Source organism: Pan troglodytes, chromosome 3 (assembly GCF_028858775.2).
Source record: "Pan troglodytes isolate AG18354 chromosome 3, NHGRI_mPanTro3-v2.0_pri, whole genome shotgun sequence".
In the NCBI taxonomy this organism is placed as follows: Eukaryota; Metazoa; Chordata; class Mammalia; order Primates; family Hominidae; genus Pan; species Pan troglodytes.
Window position 1 is genome coordinate 167,647,143 of NC_072401.2, and position 15,446 is coordinate 167,662,588.

Sequence of the window (15,446 nt, forward strand, 5' to 3'; positions counted from 1 at the left end):
AGCTCATCACTATTTACAAAAAATTCACCATATTGTCAGTTGTCCAGCACCACCTTTCCACCACCATCTCCACTTTCTCTTTTATTCCAGATGCTGCTCCTATGTAGGTCGGCGAGGAAATGGACCTCAGGCAATCTCTATTGGCAAGAACTGTGATAAATTTGGGATTGTTGTTCATGAATTGGGCCATGTGATAGGCTTTTGGCATGAACACACACGACCAGATCGAGATAACCACGTAACTATCATAAGAGAAAACATCCAGCCAGGTGAGAGGCATAGAATGTGTTGGGTTTAAAGCTGACTGGGTATCTTTGAATTGTATTTATGCAGCTTATTATTTCACTTTCCCAAAAATGTAAACTGATATTTTTGATATGATAGAGTAACATTTTGCTTGATTAAAAATCACCCATGATGATTTTATATTTTAATTTTTTTTCCTGGAGACTGTGTGATTTCATGCATTTTTAAGACTTGCTTTCTTTTTTAAGATTTAGCTGTTTTATTTCTAAACTTTGGTGCTTTCCAAGAATGGGTGTGAGCTATTGAGCCATAAATTAATATTATTAAATGTTCCTTTTTTACTGAAGCATTTTTTGTACTTAGTTCTATAATTTATGTTATAAGGATTTTAAAAAGGCCCGGGGTTTGCCATAAAACGTGCTGCTACCATAGGAATCTGTGTTATACCAGGTACAATTTCTGGAGAAAATCCAGTGAAATGAGTCATTTCCAAGCTAATATAAATAGTTTTTTCTGAGATTTTCCTCTTAAACCTGACTACCCTAAAGACAAATTCTTAGGAAAATTTTCAGTAATTGAAATATAATTTCTACTTAAAACCTATTTTTGTCTGATAGTTGATATTTGATAATGGCCTCAATGTAAGACTTTTTATTTAACTTTTACATGCATAAAGATCAGTATATTTCAGTTGCCGAAAAATATTCTGTTGTTTGGAATTTTCTTGTAAGGTATTTTAAGCATAAGCAAAGTAAAAATGTGTTTTTATTTTCTTATTCATGATCAGTTTTGTTACAAACATTGAATTCCTTCTGTAATTAACAATACTGATCTCTTTATTTGCTCATTATATATTTGATGCCAATTATTTATTGAGCCAATGTTAGGCGTTGAAGATACTGTCATGGAAAATACAAAGTTTAGTGTGGGATATGTGCAGATATATAAATGATTGCAAGTGAGTGAGAAAAGTGACAGTAGTTAGTAATATATGTTGAGAATACCGTAGAGTCCAAGCAAGGCATGACGAAAAGTGCCTTAGTGAGTCAAGGGAGTTGTAAAGGAATGGAAATTTAGAAGTAAAGCAGAAGTATTTCAGGCGGACAGAAGAGTGATTAAATTTCAAGCGAAAAGGACTTCATGAGCAAAGCTACAATTACAGAAAATTGAATTATTTTTATGTGACCATTATGGTTGATGGTAAGTTACAAGTGGGAGATTAGTTGGTATCTTATCCTTTACTTAGAAAAGATTCTCTATGATGTAAACCTGGGGAGGAAATTCAGGTTTTATTCTCTAGCTAGTGGGGAATAATTAAAGGATTATAAGCAGGAAAAGTTCAGATTAAAATAAAGAGAACTCATTTTCCCAGTCAGACTTATAGCAATCGTTAACTGGGTGGTGGGGGAAGGGGTGTGCCTGAAGTCCAGGAAACCTAATAGAAATCTAAATAAGTAGGTATGAGAGGTGACTAAGTTCTTAGGGTAGTACACATCAAGAGGAAGAAGAGGAAATAGTCTTTCAAAAATATTTTAAGAGGAATATCATCATGTGAGGGGAAATCTTCAAAAGTTTTCTTCTTAGGCAACAAGATGAATGTTGGTACCATCACATGAAACATTTGAGATATTGAAATATTGATAAAACAGCATGTTTTTGAGAAAGAGAAGGACAAATAATGATTCAATTTAGCATATCCTTGAATTTAAAAAACCTTTGTATGATCCTTATTTTGTAGAGAAAGGAAAGGTGAGTCTGGACTTCAGGATGTATCTAAAGATAAAAATTTGACATAGATTTGACTAATTAGGGAAAAACTGGGTGGAGAAGAAAAAAAGGTTGAGACTATAAAATGGGTAAAAACAATATTTAAGCAATACTTGGTAGAGTATGTCCTAAAAGACTAAGAAGGTATTGCCTGAAAGGTAAGAGAAAAATCAGTGGATTGTGGTGTCCTAGAAGCCAAGGAAATAAATAATTTGAAGAATGGCGAAGTGATCTGTAGGGTTAGATATCAAAATAAGTTTAAAAAAAGTATTCTTCTCTATATAGAAGACTCTAATGAATAAGCCGACTATCAAGATTCGTCCTATATATCACTAGGAGGGAAATAAAGAGGAAATAAATCTGAAAATTATTTCAACTACCACATAAATGAGAACTTTGCTGTTACCAAGAGTTATTAGTGTTTTCTATTTGCCAAACATTTTATTACTTGGAAAAAATTTATAAAAGATGTAACTTTCAAAAATGGTTTTTACTCTTAAAAATAGGATCCTGTTTCAATCTAAATATGTACCTGAAACAAGGAGAAGTGTATATAAAGTGTAGTATAAATAAATGTGCAATCCTAAAACAGTGCGAAGGAAATTATGGTTTGTAATATTTTCTTTTGACTAAACATTATGGCCAACAGAAAAAAATCTATTGGGTGAGATTTCCTGAATGATGGGAACCACTGTAACAGAGCAATTCCAGTATAAAAGTGTTCATGTTGAAGATTAATCTTCAACAAATTTATGATTTGCTGTCACTCAGAAACTTAAGATCAAGTCTTAGTCAAGGGTGATGTCTAATAAGCACAAACTTTGGCTTCACATTTATATGCAAAATCAGTGATTATGACAGGAACCAAATTGGTATAAGGATTGGGTTACTCTAATCCATGTTAGAATATGATTTCAAGAAGGAGGCTTGCCATTTTTAAAATTGTCAAATGTGGTTTCCCTTAGTGCTATGTATTCTGCTTCTCTTTCCTTTCATGTAATAAGTCTACTTTTCTGTTATTTGGGCTGTGTATGGCTATGTTGTTTTTAACTAACAAAAATTGTTGTGTCATATGCACGTTAAGTTCTCAAGTTAGATGCATTAAAATGTATTGCTGAAGTTGCGTAATGTTCTACTTTCAGAAATTTTTATGGAATATTTTGCTTTAGTTAGAGAATCTGGTCCCATATTAAGTTCTAAATTGAAATCTTACAGGTTAATAAGTATAAAATTAGATCCATAGCTTTTTGAAAATCTGATCATAGATTTGTTATATTAGACTTCAGATTCCTTATGAGACAGGTGTTTTAACAGTTGCCTCTATCATGGGTTGAAGAGTATGTTGAATATTTCCCAAGAATGGTTGTAACATAAATAGACCTATCAGAGATTTGTGGAGCACGTATTTCATTATAAGGTCTGGTTAGTTAATTTTAAATTATGTATTGTGTAAATTCATTCAAAGACAGACTAAAACACCTTGTTCTGGGACTTGGGTTCTGTAACTTCAGGTTGATTCTTCATTCTTAATTCTCAAGTGAATACCCCACATTTCCTTTATCACGTATTGAAGAGACATAACTCAATTTCTTTATTGCCTTTAGAAAATTCTGTATTAATGGGATCTTTTTACATTTGATTGAAATATGACAATTGGAATTAAAAACCTAAGTAGATGAATGGCATAATAGTTCCATTTTTAGCTTCAAAAGTGAATTTGGAATTCCTGTAGCTCATCTTTCTTTGTATTTTGATGTTTCAAAGCTTTTTGTTACCTAAGTGATATGATTTGTACAATCTTTGGGTACTTAAATTGTGAAAACTGAGTCACCAAAGCTTAAACTCTGTTTTAAGAAATGTGTCTTTCCGGAATCATTGAATTTAAGTCTGTGTTCTTTTCAAATTTTGAGAAATAATACTACAATACAGATACAAACAGGCAATTGAAAAATCTGTTAAAAATGAAGATGTCCAGAAGTTAAACTAACAGATGTGGAAATTTGGAAAAGCATTTACGTTCTGAAGCATGTTCTTCTTAATCTCAAAGGAGAACTGCCTTTTCATCAAGAATAAACTTGTTTCATTTTTAAATGAAAGTAGAGAATTTGCTGTTACTGTTTTATCTTGAGTGATGAAATCGTGGAGCAAAAGCCTGCAGAGTTCTGTTTAACTAATATAGCTTTTATATCTTCTCCTATTGTTTCATAGAAAGGATCTAAACCAAATAGGAAGATGATTTTTGTATGACCTGGAAAACCTAGTCATAAAAATGGGAAACTCATTAGATAAAAACATAACTTTTTGTAATTATTTGTACATTACCAAAAGTGCAGTAAGATTTTAAAGAAATAAATATTATGAGGTGGTAAAAGAGCATACATATAAAACAAAGTATGCTTTTTCGTAGTCCACCTTTTTGCAGAAATTAACACTTTGTTCCAATTCAATATTGCTTTTCAATATGATGGTAGAGTGAAGACAGATGCTTTCTGCATGTGCCTATGTGTTTTGTATGTAAATTCGATCAGCAAGATCAGTCATTTCGCAAAGAACAGATGCAGGTGTAGGAAAGGCCTTCTGGTCTATTTTCTGTCAGTTAAAAGGCTTCTGAGATTTTGTTTATCCCTGGTTCTTAGGTCAAGAGTACAATTTTCTGAAGATGGAGCCTGGAGAAGTAAACTCACTTGGAGAAAGATATGATTTTGACAGTATCATGCACTATGCCAGGAACACCTTCTCAAGGTTGGAGTCTCAGGTTATACCTTTTGACTTTTAATTCCTTTCCTCCATGTGGCTCCTCACAAAGCTATGCCTGACGTTAGAACTACGATTACTTTCAAATATTGCTACCTAACTGCAGAAAGTAGAAAAATAATTCATGAACATTTATAGACAAGAGCAAGTATTTAAAAGGCATTTTAAAAATATATTTTTAAATTCTCTACCAAATATATGAATTTAATATATAAAATTTATACCAATAAGATGGCATAAATTATGTAAATAATTTTATATTCCTAAATCATTAAAAAGTTGAATTAAAAGCATTACCAAACCAATCAGCATGTTAAATTGGCAAAGAATTGTTTAATGAAAATTGGATATTCATAAGCTAAATAGGTTAGCAGTTCTGTTAAAATGTCACAATCTAGGCGACTTGTGCTTTATACTGTGTATTTTCTACTGCTCAAGTGCAACTTACACTCAAAAATTGATATTACTAAATGAATTGTCAAATAACAAATTAGAAACATAGCTTACCTCATATAATTTAGAATTATAGTTCATCACTCATTAACCCTAAAATTATGTCATTAATGACTTAAAGCTACTTTTAAAGAATGCAATAAATTTGGGTTTTGATCTACTTCATTCTAAAGATGATGTCATCAAGCAAATAGTTCCCAGGTAAGGAATTTGGAACTGTTAAACCATTGAATTCGCCCCTTTTTCCAATTATGCCCATTTTATGCTCGTATGTCATTTCAACTCTTTTTTTTTTTTTGCCCACTTATGTCCATTTCACAGTTCATTGACATCTATTTCTGAAGGCAAGGTCAGGAAAAGGGAAAAATATTCAAATGTATTAAGCTGCTTTTATAAAACTTTCTTGGTAAAAAGTAGAGAAGGGTGTGTAAATGAAACCTTAATACTTGGACACATTTATTAATTATCCATTTTTTCCAAACCAAAGTTTATTATTTAAAAAATTTGTGTTAACCGTATTTTTAAAATTACGCCTTTCTAAAGCATCTATTATTTATAGACATATGCATTCATTTGTTAAAATATAATTAACTGTCCAAATGTTTATTTTTTTCTAGAATATGAATTTAAGTTTTGATAGAAATACATGCTTAGTAATTTGACCTGAAATTAATCATAAAGAGTTACAGAATTTTATTTTCTGGTAAATGCTTGGAATGGAGTTTTCCATAAAACATTTAACAAATGGATATTTAGGTTCCAGTTCAGTCGAAGTGCCTCTCTTCTGCTACTGAATTATATTGTTTAGAACTAACCTGAGTTTTGGTTCCTTGGAACAGAGAAGGTACTGGAGAGTAGAGAAAAACAATTTATTCTTTTTGTCCTTCACAGATAATAAATCTTTAGCAAAGTTCTAAATGTATGTTTCCCCTTATTCTATACTTTTTTCCATGTTACATTGTGTATTTTCCCATAAATTAATCTGCTCTTGTTGACCGTAGTCCACCTCACCCACACCTGCTTGTGAGTTGAATGCCAATCAGCCTTTGTTTATTACTTATCTTATTGTTTCAAAACCATCCTATGCATTTTTCATAAATAAACTCAATACTTTTACAATACAGGAGATCATATCCACCTGTTAGAAGGATAGCCTGATTGTTTCATTCACGTTATTTTGTTTTTTAAGTCTTTAAAGAAGCTGTTTATTAACTTATATTTAAATGATTTTCAGGAAAAAAAAAATTTGACATAGGTCTCATTCTGCTACTCCCTCAAAGTTTTTGAAATTTCTTTTTTTTTTTCAATTATGGAAAAACACAAAACATCAAATTTACCGTCCTAACCATTTTAGGCATACAAGTCAGTAGTGTTATTTAAGTATATTGACATTGTAAAACAGATGTCCATAACTTATTCATCTTGCAAAACGTAAACTCTATATCTATTAAACAACTTCTCTTTTCTACCTCTTCTCAGCCGCTTGCAATCACCATTCTATTTCCTGTTTATATATTTGACTACTTTTGATATTGTATATAACTGGAGACATATAGTATTTGTCCTTTTGTGATTGGCTTATTTCACTCAGCATTGTTTCCTCAAGGTTGATCTATGTTGTAGCATGTGAAAGTATTTTCTCACTTTTAAGGCCAAATAATATTCCACTGTAAGTATATATCACATTTTGTTTATCTTGTCATCCATCAGTGAGCATTTGTGTAGCTTCTGCCTCTTGTGAATAATGCTGATATGAACATGGGTGTGCAAATATCTCTCCAGCACGTTATTTTTTCTTATTTGAATAGTAGCCATTCTGAGTGTGATGTCATATCTCATTGTGGTTTTGACTTAACATTTCTCTGATGATTAGTGAACATCTTTTTATATGCTCGGTGGCATTTGTATATCATCTTTGGAGAAATCTTTATTTAAGTCCTATGCCCATGTCTAAATCAGGTTATTTGATTATTTTGTTGTTGAGTAGTAGAAGTTCTTTGTATATTCTGATTAAACCACTTAATTTGTATATGTATATATATAAATATAAATATTGGAAAATTTTTTTCCATTTCGTAGGTTGCCTTTTCATTCAGTTGGCTGTGTCCTTTGATGTACACAATGCTGTATGTTTGATGTCATCCTGTTTGTCTATTTTGGTTTTATTGACTGTGCTTTCTGTGACATATCCAAGAAATCCTGGTCACATGCAACACCATGAAGCTTTCCCCTTGTGTTTTATTCTAGAAGTTGTATAGTTTGGGTCTTATGTTTATTTATTTAATGCATTGAGTTAATTTTTTAAAGTGTTTTTTTTTTAAAGAGACCAATTTTATTATTCTATATGTAGATATCCAGTTTTCTCAGTGTCATTTGTTGAAAAAACTGTCATTTCCTAATTGAGGAATCTTGACACCCTTGTCAAAGATAATATGATCTTGTACATGATGGTTTATTTCTGTGCTCTCTCTTTTATTTCACCAGTCTATAGATCTGTCTTTATACCAATACTGCACTGTTTTGATTACTGTAGCTTTGTAATATGTTTTGAAATCAGTTCTGCAAAGTTGGAGTGTGAATTTTTCAAATATTTTTTCTTTTTCAAAACTGTTTTAGCTATTTGGTGTATCTTGAGATCATATAGGATTTTTAGGATAAATTTTTCTATTTCAGCAAAAAAAAATGTTGTTGGGATTCTGATAGAAATTGCATTGAATCTGTAGATCACTTTGGATGTATTAACATCTTAACAGTGTTAAGTGTTTCAATTCAGGAACAAGGGATCTTTGTCTCTTCTTTAATTTCTTTCAGCAGTGTCTTTAGTTTTCAGTGTAAAATCTTTTGCTTCTTTGGTTAAGTTTATTTCTAAGGTTTTTTATGTGCTGTTGTAAATGGAATCAGTTACCTTTTGGATTGTTTGTTGTAAATGCATAAAAATGCAGCTATTTTTGCATTTTGATTTTATATCCCATGACTTCGCTTAATTCGTTGACTGGTTCTAACAGGGATTTTGTGTGTGTGTGTGGAACAGTTAGAATCTTCTGTGTATAAGATCAAGTCATTTCCAAACAGTGAGAATTTTACTTCTTTCTGTCCAATTTGGATGGTTTTTTTTTATTTTATTTTTTCTCGTTGTCCTGGCTGGGGCTTTCAGTACTGTGTTGAATATAAGTGACAAGGGTGGGCATCCTTGCCTTGTTCCTTATCTTAAAAGAAAATATTTCAGGTTTTCACCATTGATTATGACATTAGGTGTGGGATTTTTATATATAGTTTTTATTGTGTTGAGGTAGCTTCCTCCTATTCCTAGACTTTTGTGTGTTTATTATGAAAGGGTGTTGAATCTGTCAAATGCTTCTTCTATATCAACTAACATGATCTTATGGTTTTTGTTCTTTATTCTGTTAATGTAGGTATTTGAAGTTTCTTAGTTTTAAAAATTCTGAATTCACAGAGTCTATAAAAGTTCCAATTGTTTTTATGATGTTGCCCATCAATATATTTAGGAAATCACTTATGGGAAGAATAGGAATGTATCTATAGGGTCTTTATATGAGTGACTATTTTGTAATATACATGCTTCTGAAATGGTGAATACTTGGTTAGTACTGAAGTACTACAGAAATTTAATACTCCATTAATTTGGGTTTATGTAATTAATGTATCTGTTGACTCATGCCTCAAGTTACAAGGCCTTTCTCAATGCTACCTTGTAACTCATTTCTTTTTCAATTACACTGGCCTACCTGGAGTGGTTTCTTATGAAATATGCACAGATCTCACTTTTGATGGTCAATTCCCATAAATCACTAGCTCTACTTCTCTCCTGTCTTTTCAGACAATGTACATATGGAGTTATGTAGATGATTAGATCTTGTAGTAAAGAGTTCCAGTCTCCCTATTTGAGTTAGTGTTATCTATAGATTAGTGCCCTTTCCCTTACCTTGGAGCTAGGGCAGTTAGTAATAAAATTGCTCATAGATCATATTACTCCTCTGCTTACCATTTTCCTATAGATTAACAGTTGTCCTCAGAGTAAAAGTTAAATTATCTGGCTGGTGCTCAGACATTTTAGGGGTCCTCTCATTTCTGAGCTGTTGTGTTTCTTGTTCTTTCTGTCTGGAAACACTGTACTGCCCATTACCCATATTTCTCTGATCTTCACTTTCTTCATGTGTGACTAAAATGTCAATTTTCAAGTGAGTTTCACTTTGATCACTCTATTTAAAAGCAACCCATCACTGCACAATCAATATCCATCTTCTCACCTTTATTTTTCTCGATAGTACCTATTACTACCTGGATTATTAATCATTTGTTTAATGTCTCTTTCCTCATATTTGAATATTAGAATCATAAAGGAAGGAATTTCTGTTTGTTTTATTTACTGCTACAAATCCAGACCTAGAACTATTTCCTAATGGAGGCTAAGTAGAGCTGAAAATGCTGTTCTTTTAATGCAAACGTTAGTTTAAATGCATTAAATTCATTTATAAGTTTTGGAAGGAAGTGCTCCATCATTTTCTCAATTTAAAAGATATTATAAAATTTTATTTCTTAATTTAAAATATGTTTATAGAAAGGTTTTTTGTTGTTGTTTGTTTTTGGTAAATCCACAAACACACAACTCATACTTCTCAAACCCTTGGAATAGCCTCCCAGTTCATTTAACTTTTAAGCTCCTACTTCTTTAGGGCTATAAATATTTGACATACATTAAAAAAATTAGAAAGTATTTTTAGGGCGCTATATTCAGAACTTTAGGTCATGCATATTAGGAAAAATTAGTGAATCTTTTACCACAATCTTGAGTCCCAAACAACTCACTATCTGTAGTTTAACATTATTATGCCATTGATTAGGTTTTCTTATTTACTAGTTTTACCATGGAAAAATTGAAAAAATTGCTTTAAACTGCCCTAAGTTTTGGCATTCTTTGTTTTTTTTTTATCTTTTTTTTAACATATGTTGTAATACTTGGACTTCTAAGAATACTTAGGTTAAATTAGTAGTTTAATTCAGAAAAATTAACCTATGTATATTTTGTTTTACTCTTACAATTTTAGTAACTTCAACATTGTTTACTGTAGTTTGCTATTAGGGAAATAGACCTCTATGAGGAATCATTGTTTCACAACCTGATAATCTAAGGAATTCTTAGATCTGCTTGGGAAACCAAAACAAATGTCATGGTGTACTTTGTGGGGGATTATAAGGTATTCCATATTTTTAAGAACATACATGTTTCAAGGAAACAAATGAATGTCATCATTGAGTTTATACTAGGCATACACATTTAACATGCATTTTTTTTCTGCTTTGATGAAAGTGTTTTGAAAGCCTGATACACTGCTTAAAGCACACAAGGTGTAGTTCCCCTTTGATTGACTTGAGTTTGAAATAAATAACCTTATAAATGTAAGGAATTCATGAGTTTTCATTTGGTGACTTAGGTGTGGTTTGCTTCTGCTTTTTTTCAGGGGGATGTTTCTGGATACCATTCTCCCCTCCCGTGATGATAATGGCATACGTCCTGCAATTGGTCAGCGAACCCGTCTAAGCAAAGGAGATATCGCACAGGCAAGAAAGCTGTATAGATGTCCAGGTATTGCACTACACAAACACAAGAGCATGACTGTACTTGCTTGTGCTCTTCCAGATGAATAAGCCATGATTTACTCAACTGTTTGTTTGTCTCCCTCCCTGTTGGCAAGTGACGTGTACAGTTCAAAGTCAGTAATCATAAAATGAGGCAGGAGGGAACTCTGGAACACCTAATTGCTGTAAATAAAAACAAGTTGTTGAAATCAAAGTTCAAACACAGGGATAGTATATTTTATTTCTTTTAATTTAATGAGTGAAAGAGCAAAATAGAATGGTTGCTTGATAGTCCTTAATAAAATAGTTGCATGACTTCATAGTCAAATGCTAAGTTTCCTTTCTAACATAAAAAGAATATCCTTTATTTGAACTTCAGAATTGGATCCTGGATGATATTTTTTTGCAAGTACCATGGTTAATGGCATATAAATTACAAATTTATCAGCAGGAATTTATAACTTTATTGTAAAAAAAATGTTCTAACCAGTTGCAAGTGAACTACTCTATGTTTTGCCCCTAAATAAAGTTTCAAAAGCAGATTCATGAAACGTCTTAATGTTCTAAGGGAACACTATGCCTTAATCATCCAACAAAGAAAAATATTCTGTTTTCCACATTAGAAATCTAGATTCTATGTACCTCCAGTATACTCACAATATTTGAAATATCCTACAGCAAAGAAACATGTTTAACTTTGCATAACACAGTCTTTTCCAAATTATTTGTCCAAGGAAACCTCCTTTTACCCAGTACTTACTTATAGAATTCACTTTTGGAAGTATTGTTCTAGATACTTAAGGTTGCAGATACAATAAAGCAATAACTATAAAAGTTTTAATTGGCTGCAAATCTGATAATGTTTGCAGAAAATCAGAGAAATGATGGATATCTTAATCATTGGAGTTTTACATAGATAATTGCTTATGTTTATTTATATAAGTTATTGGGAAATTCTTATATTAATTAAATTTTTATGATTTCTGCTGTCAGTCCAGGGAACTTTTAGGCTATAGAAGAGGGCTAGCTAATTCATTCATAAAAAATTAATATGTACTCGTCGACATATGGTATAGAACCCTTCTGTTGGACAGATAAAACTCAAGTGCAAGCAAGAAAAAGTGAGTTGGTTGAATAATCCCAGGAAATACCTGGAAACTTCCCAGGAAGTTCATAATTCTGTATGTGATGGTACATAATTCATTGATTCAACCCAGTGGATTCTGTTGACATTCCTGCTGAGAGAAGGGATTTCCTATTCCTTAATACTAGATTTGCTAAGGAAAATTGTAAGAAATTATGTTTTTTTTTCAATTTTACTGTAATTGTTAGTTTTCTTGTAACTTAGGACTATTAAGTTTTAAAAGGGCCAGTTGATATTTTTGGAATTTAAAGCTGTATGTAAAACTTTTTACATCATAATGATTCAATAATGAAAGTGAGTTTTCAAAAATTTTTTGCGTATAAATATATGTCTGCCTAATTTTTCCATGTACCAAAAGACATTTCTACTTAATATTCATTAATTTATTACTTCATGCTGTTTACTGAAGTTGCATTCATATTTATGTAAATCCCTTTAAAATGTTTTATGTATGTATGTAAGATACACATGTATATGTGGTATATTTTTTAAATTCAAATTTCCATAGGAAAAAATGAATTTATAAGAGAATGATACTGCTATGACAAAAGATATGGGTGATCCTTAACTAATGTCTAGTAACATTGGGCATATACTTTTCAACTTTTAGAAAGTGAAAATTATTTGATTAACAGCAACTAAATAAGTGAACACTTTGTGTGTAAAACTCTCTTGATTATATCTCTAAATGTACGTCTACATACATTACATTTGAGAAGCACACTGGAGGTTTGTATGCACACTGAACTGTAGGAAAGTCAGGAAGAATAAAAAACTAACCTTATGATATTGTAATTTATTTTTTAGCCTACAATTCTTGGATATTTCAGTTATAAACAGGAAGATAATTAGAAGTATAGTTTCTACTTTAGATTTCAATTGTGTAAAATACATACATTAATGGGCCATTTTCTTACCTGAAATATAGAAATAATAATGTGTACATTATTTTATTTAACACAATAAAACCACATTGAAGAAAGCACTATGATCTGTGAAAAAGATATTTTGTATTTCTGAAACAGTATGAAAAGCAAATTACTGTATTACAGCTAATAAAGTACCAGGAGTAAGGGACAGCTAAAAGAGATATATAAATATACATATAGATATAGAGAGAGATATATAAATATACATATATATAGATATCGATATATCTCTCTCTATATATCTTTTAGTGTTAAATTTTAGTTCCCCAAATCTTTGGGAATGACTTTTTCTTCTATCTTGGCCTTTTTTTAAACTTTTGTCTTTGACTCAGTGGCTATATGTGCAGGTTTGTTACATGGGAATGTTGTGTGATGCTGAGGTTTGGGCTGCGAATGATCCTGTCACCCAGGTTCTAAGCATAGAACCCAACAGGTAGTTTTCAACCCTTGCCGCCTCCCATTCCCTCCCCTCTAGTAGTCCATACTGTCTATTGTTCCTATCTTTATGTCCAAGTGTACTCTATGTTCAGCTCCCACTTATAAGTGAGAATATGTCGTATTTGGTCTTCTGTTCCTAAGTTAATTCACTTCGGATTATGGCCTCCAGCTCCATTCACGTGGCTACAAAGAACTTGATTTCATTCCTTTTATAGCTGCGTAGTATTTCATAGTATATATGTATCACACTTTCTTTATTCAATCCACCATTGATGGACATCCAGGTTGATTCCATGGCCTTGCTATTGTGAACAGTGCTGCGATGAACATACCAGTGCATGTGTCTTTTCGGTGGTACGATTTATTTTCCTTCGGATATAGGCTTAGTAATGAGATGGCAGGGTTGAATTGTTGTTGTGTTTTAAGTTCTTTGAGAAATCTCCAAACTGCTTTCCTCAATGGCTGGACTACTTTTTATTCCTAACAACAGTGTGTAAGCATTCTCTTTCTCTACAGCCTTGCAGGTGTCTATTGTTTTTCATTTTTTTAATAACAGCTGTTTTGATTGGTATGAGCTGGAATTTTAAATGTTCAACAAATAGCCCCCTCCCTTCCTCTTGTTCTTTCTCTTTTTTTATGTTTCTTTCTCTGCCCCTCTCAGCCACTCTGTGCATGTGGATATATCTGTCTCCCTTTTTGCTTCTTTCTCTTTCTGAAATAGTTAGCTTTGAGCCCTACATATAGTTGTATGTTTAAGGTTCTTCTTTTCCTTAAATGAAGTGCACTCATGACTTATCAGGATAAGGACAATGATATTGGCATAAAATACTTACCACAAGCCAAATGACATTAAGCTACACTGATGCAGTAGGCTTACCAATAACTGCAAGTATATAAATGGAGTAGAGTTAAAGATTCATAACTGTACATGTAAGTCTAAATAGGGTGACTCATCTGTGAACAACCCAGAAGAGAGTAAGAGTTTATAAATTGAGCTCGGATTGTGTTTGGTTTTCATACAGAGAGGAGGGGGTTATAAAGCTGAGTATTCCTTTGGAGTTTGTTTTTTTCTTACTCTTTTGTCAGAAATCCCTGGTGGAAAGGCAGACAAAAACAAGCAATGGGGAAAGGACTTCCTATTCAACAAATGGTACTCGGATACTTGGCTAGCCATGTGCAGAAGAATGAAACTGGACTCTATCTTTCACCGTATATAACCATATACATAAATTAACTCAAGATGAATTAAAGATTTAAATGTGAGACTTCTAACTATAAGAAGCCTTAAATAAAACATAGGGCTCACCATTCTGGACATCGGCCTTGGGAAATAATTTATGACTAAGTCCTCAAAAGCGATTCAACAAAAATAAAAATTGACAAGTGGGACTTAATTAAACTAAAGGGCTTCTACACTGCAAAAGAAACTATCAACAAAGCAAACAGACAACCGACACAATGAGAGAGAATATCCACAAACTACACATCTGACAAAGGTCTAAAATCCAGAATCTATAAAGAACTTAAACCAATCAACAAACAAAACAAATAACCCCATTTAAAAAATGGGCAAAGGATATGAACAGATACTTCTCAAAAGAAGAGATACAATCAGCCAACAAACATATGAAAAAATGCTCATCATTGCTAAACATCAGAGAAATGCAAATCCAAACTACAATGAGATGTCATCTCACTCAGAATAGCTGTTATTAAAAAGATGAAAAATGACGGATGCTGCAGAGGCTGTAGAGTAAAGGGAACACTTACACACTGTTGATGGGAATTTAAATTACTTCAGCCATATTGGAAAGCAATTTGAAGATTTCTCAAAGAACTTAAAACAGAACTACTACTCAACCCAGCAATCCCATTACTGTGTATATATCCAAACCAAAATAAATTGTTCTGCCAGAAGGGCACATGCATTCTCATGTTCATCACTGCACTATTTCCAATAGCAAAGGCATGGAATCAATCTAGGTGTCCATCAATGGTGGGTTGGATTTTTAAAATGTGGTACCTATAGACCTGGAATACTAGGCAGTCATAAAAAAGAATGAAATCATGTCCTTTTCAGCCGCATGGATGGAGCTGGAGGCCATAATCCTAAATCA

The 15,446-nt window shown here is 32.2% G+C and overlaps 1 protein-coding gene across 4 annotated transcripts in view; it reads left to right on the forward strand.

The window, feature by feature from the left end:
* The window catches only part of TLL1 (tolloid like 1), a 232,913-nt gene that overhangs the window by 130,003 nt on the left and 87,464 nt on the right, over positions 1 to 15,446 (forward strand). For all 4 annotated transcript variants that reach the window (XM_001150703.6, XM_003310566.6, XM_024356361.2 and 1 more), the window contains 3 exons: positions 91 to 269; positions 4,650 to 4,755; positions 10,701 to 10,825. In XM_001150703.6, the coding sequence (XP_001150703.1) occupies positions 91 to 269; positions 4,650 to 4,755; positions 10,701 to 10,825 (410 nt within the window). The remainder of the gene's footprint in view (positions 1 to 90; positions 270 to 4,649; positions 4,756 to 10,700; positions 10,826 to 15,446) is intronic.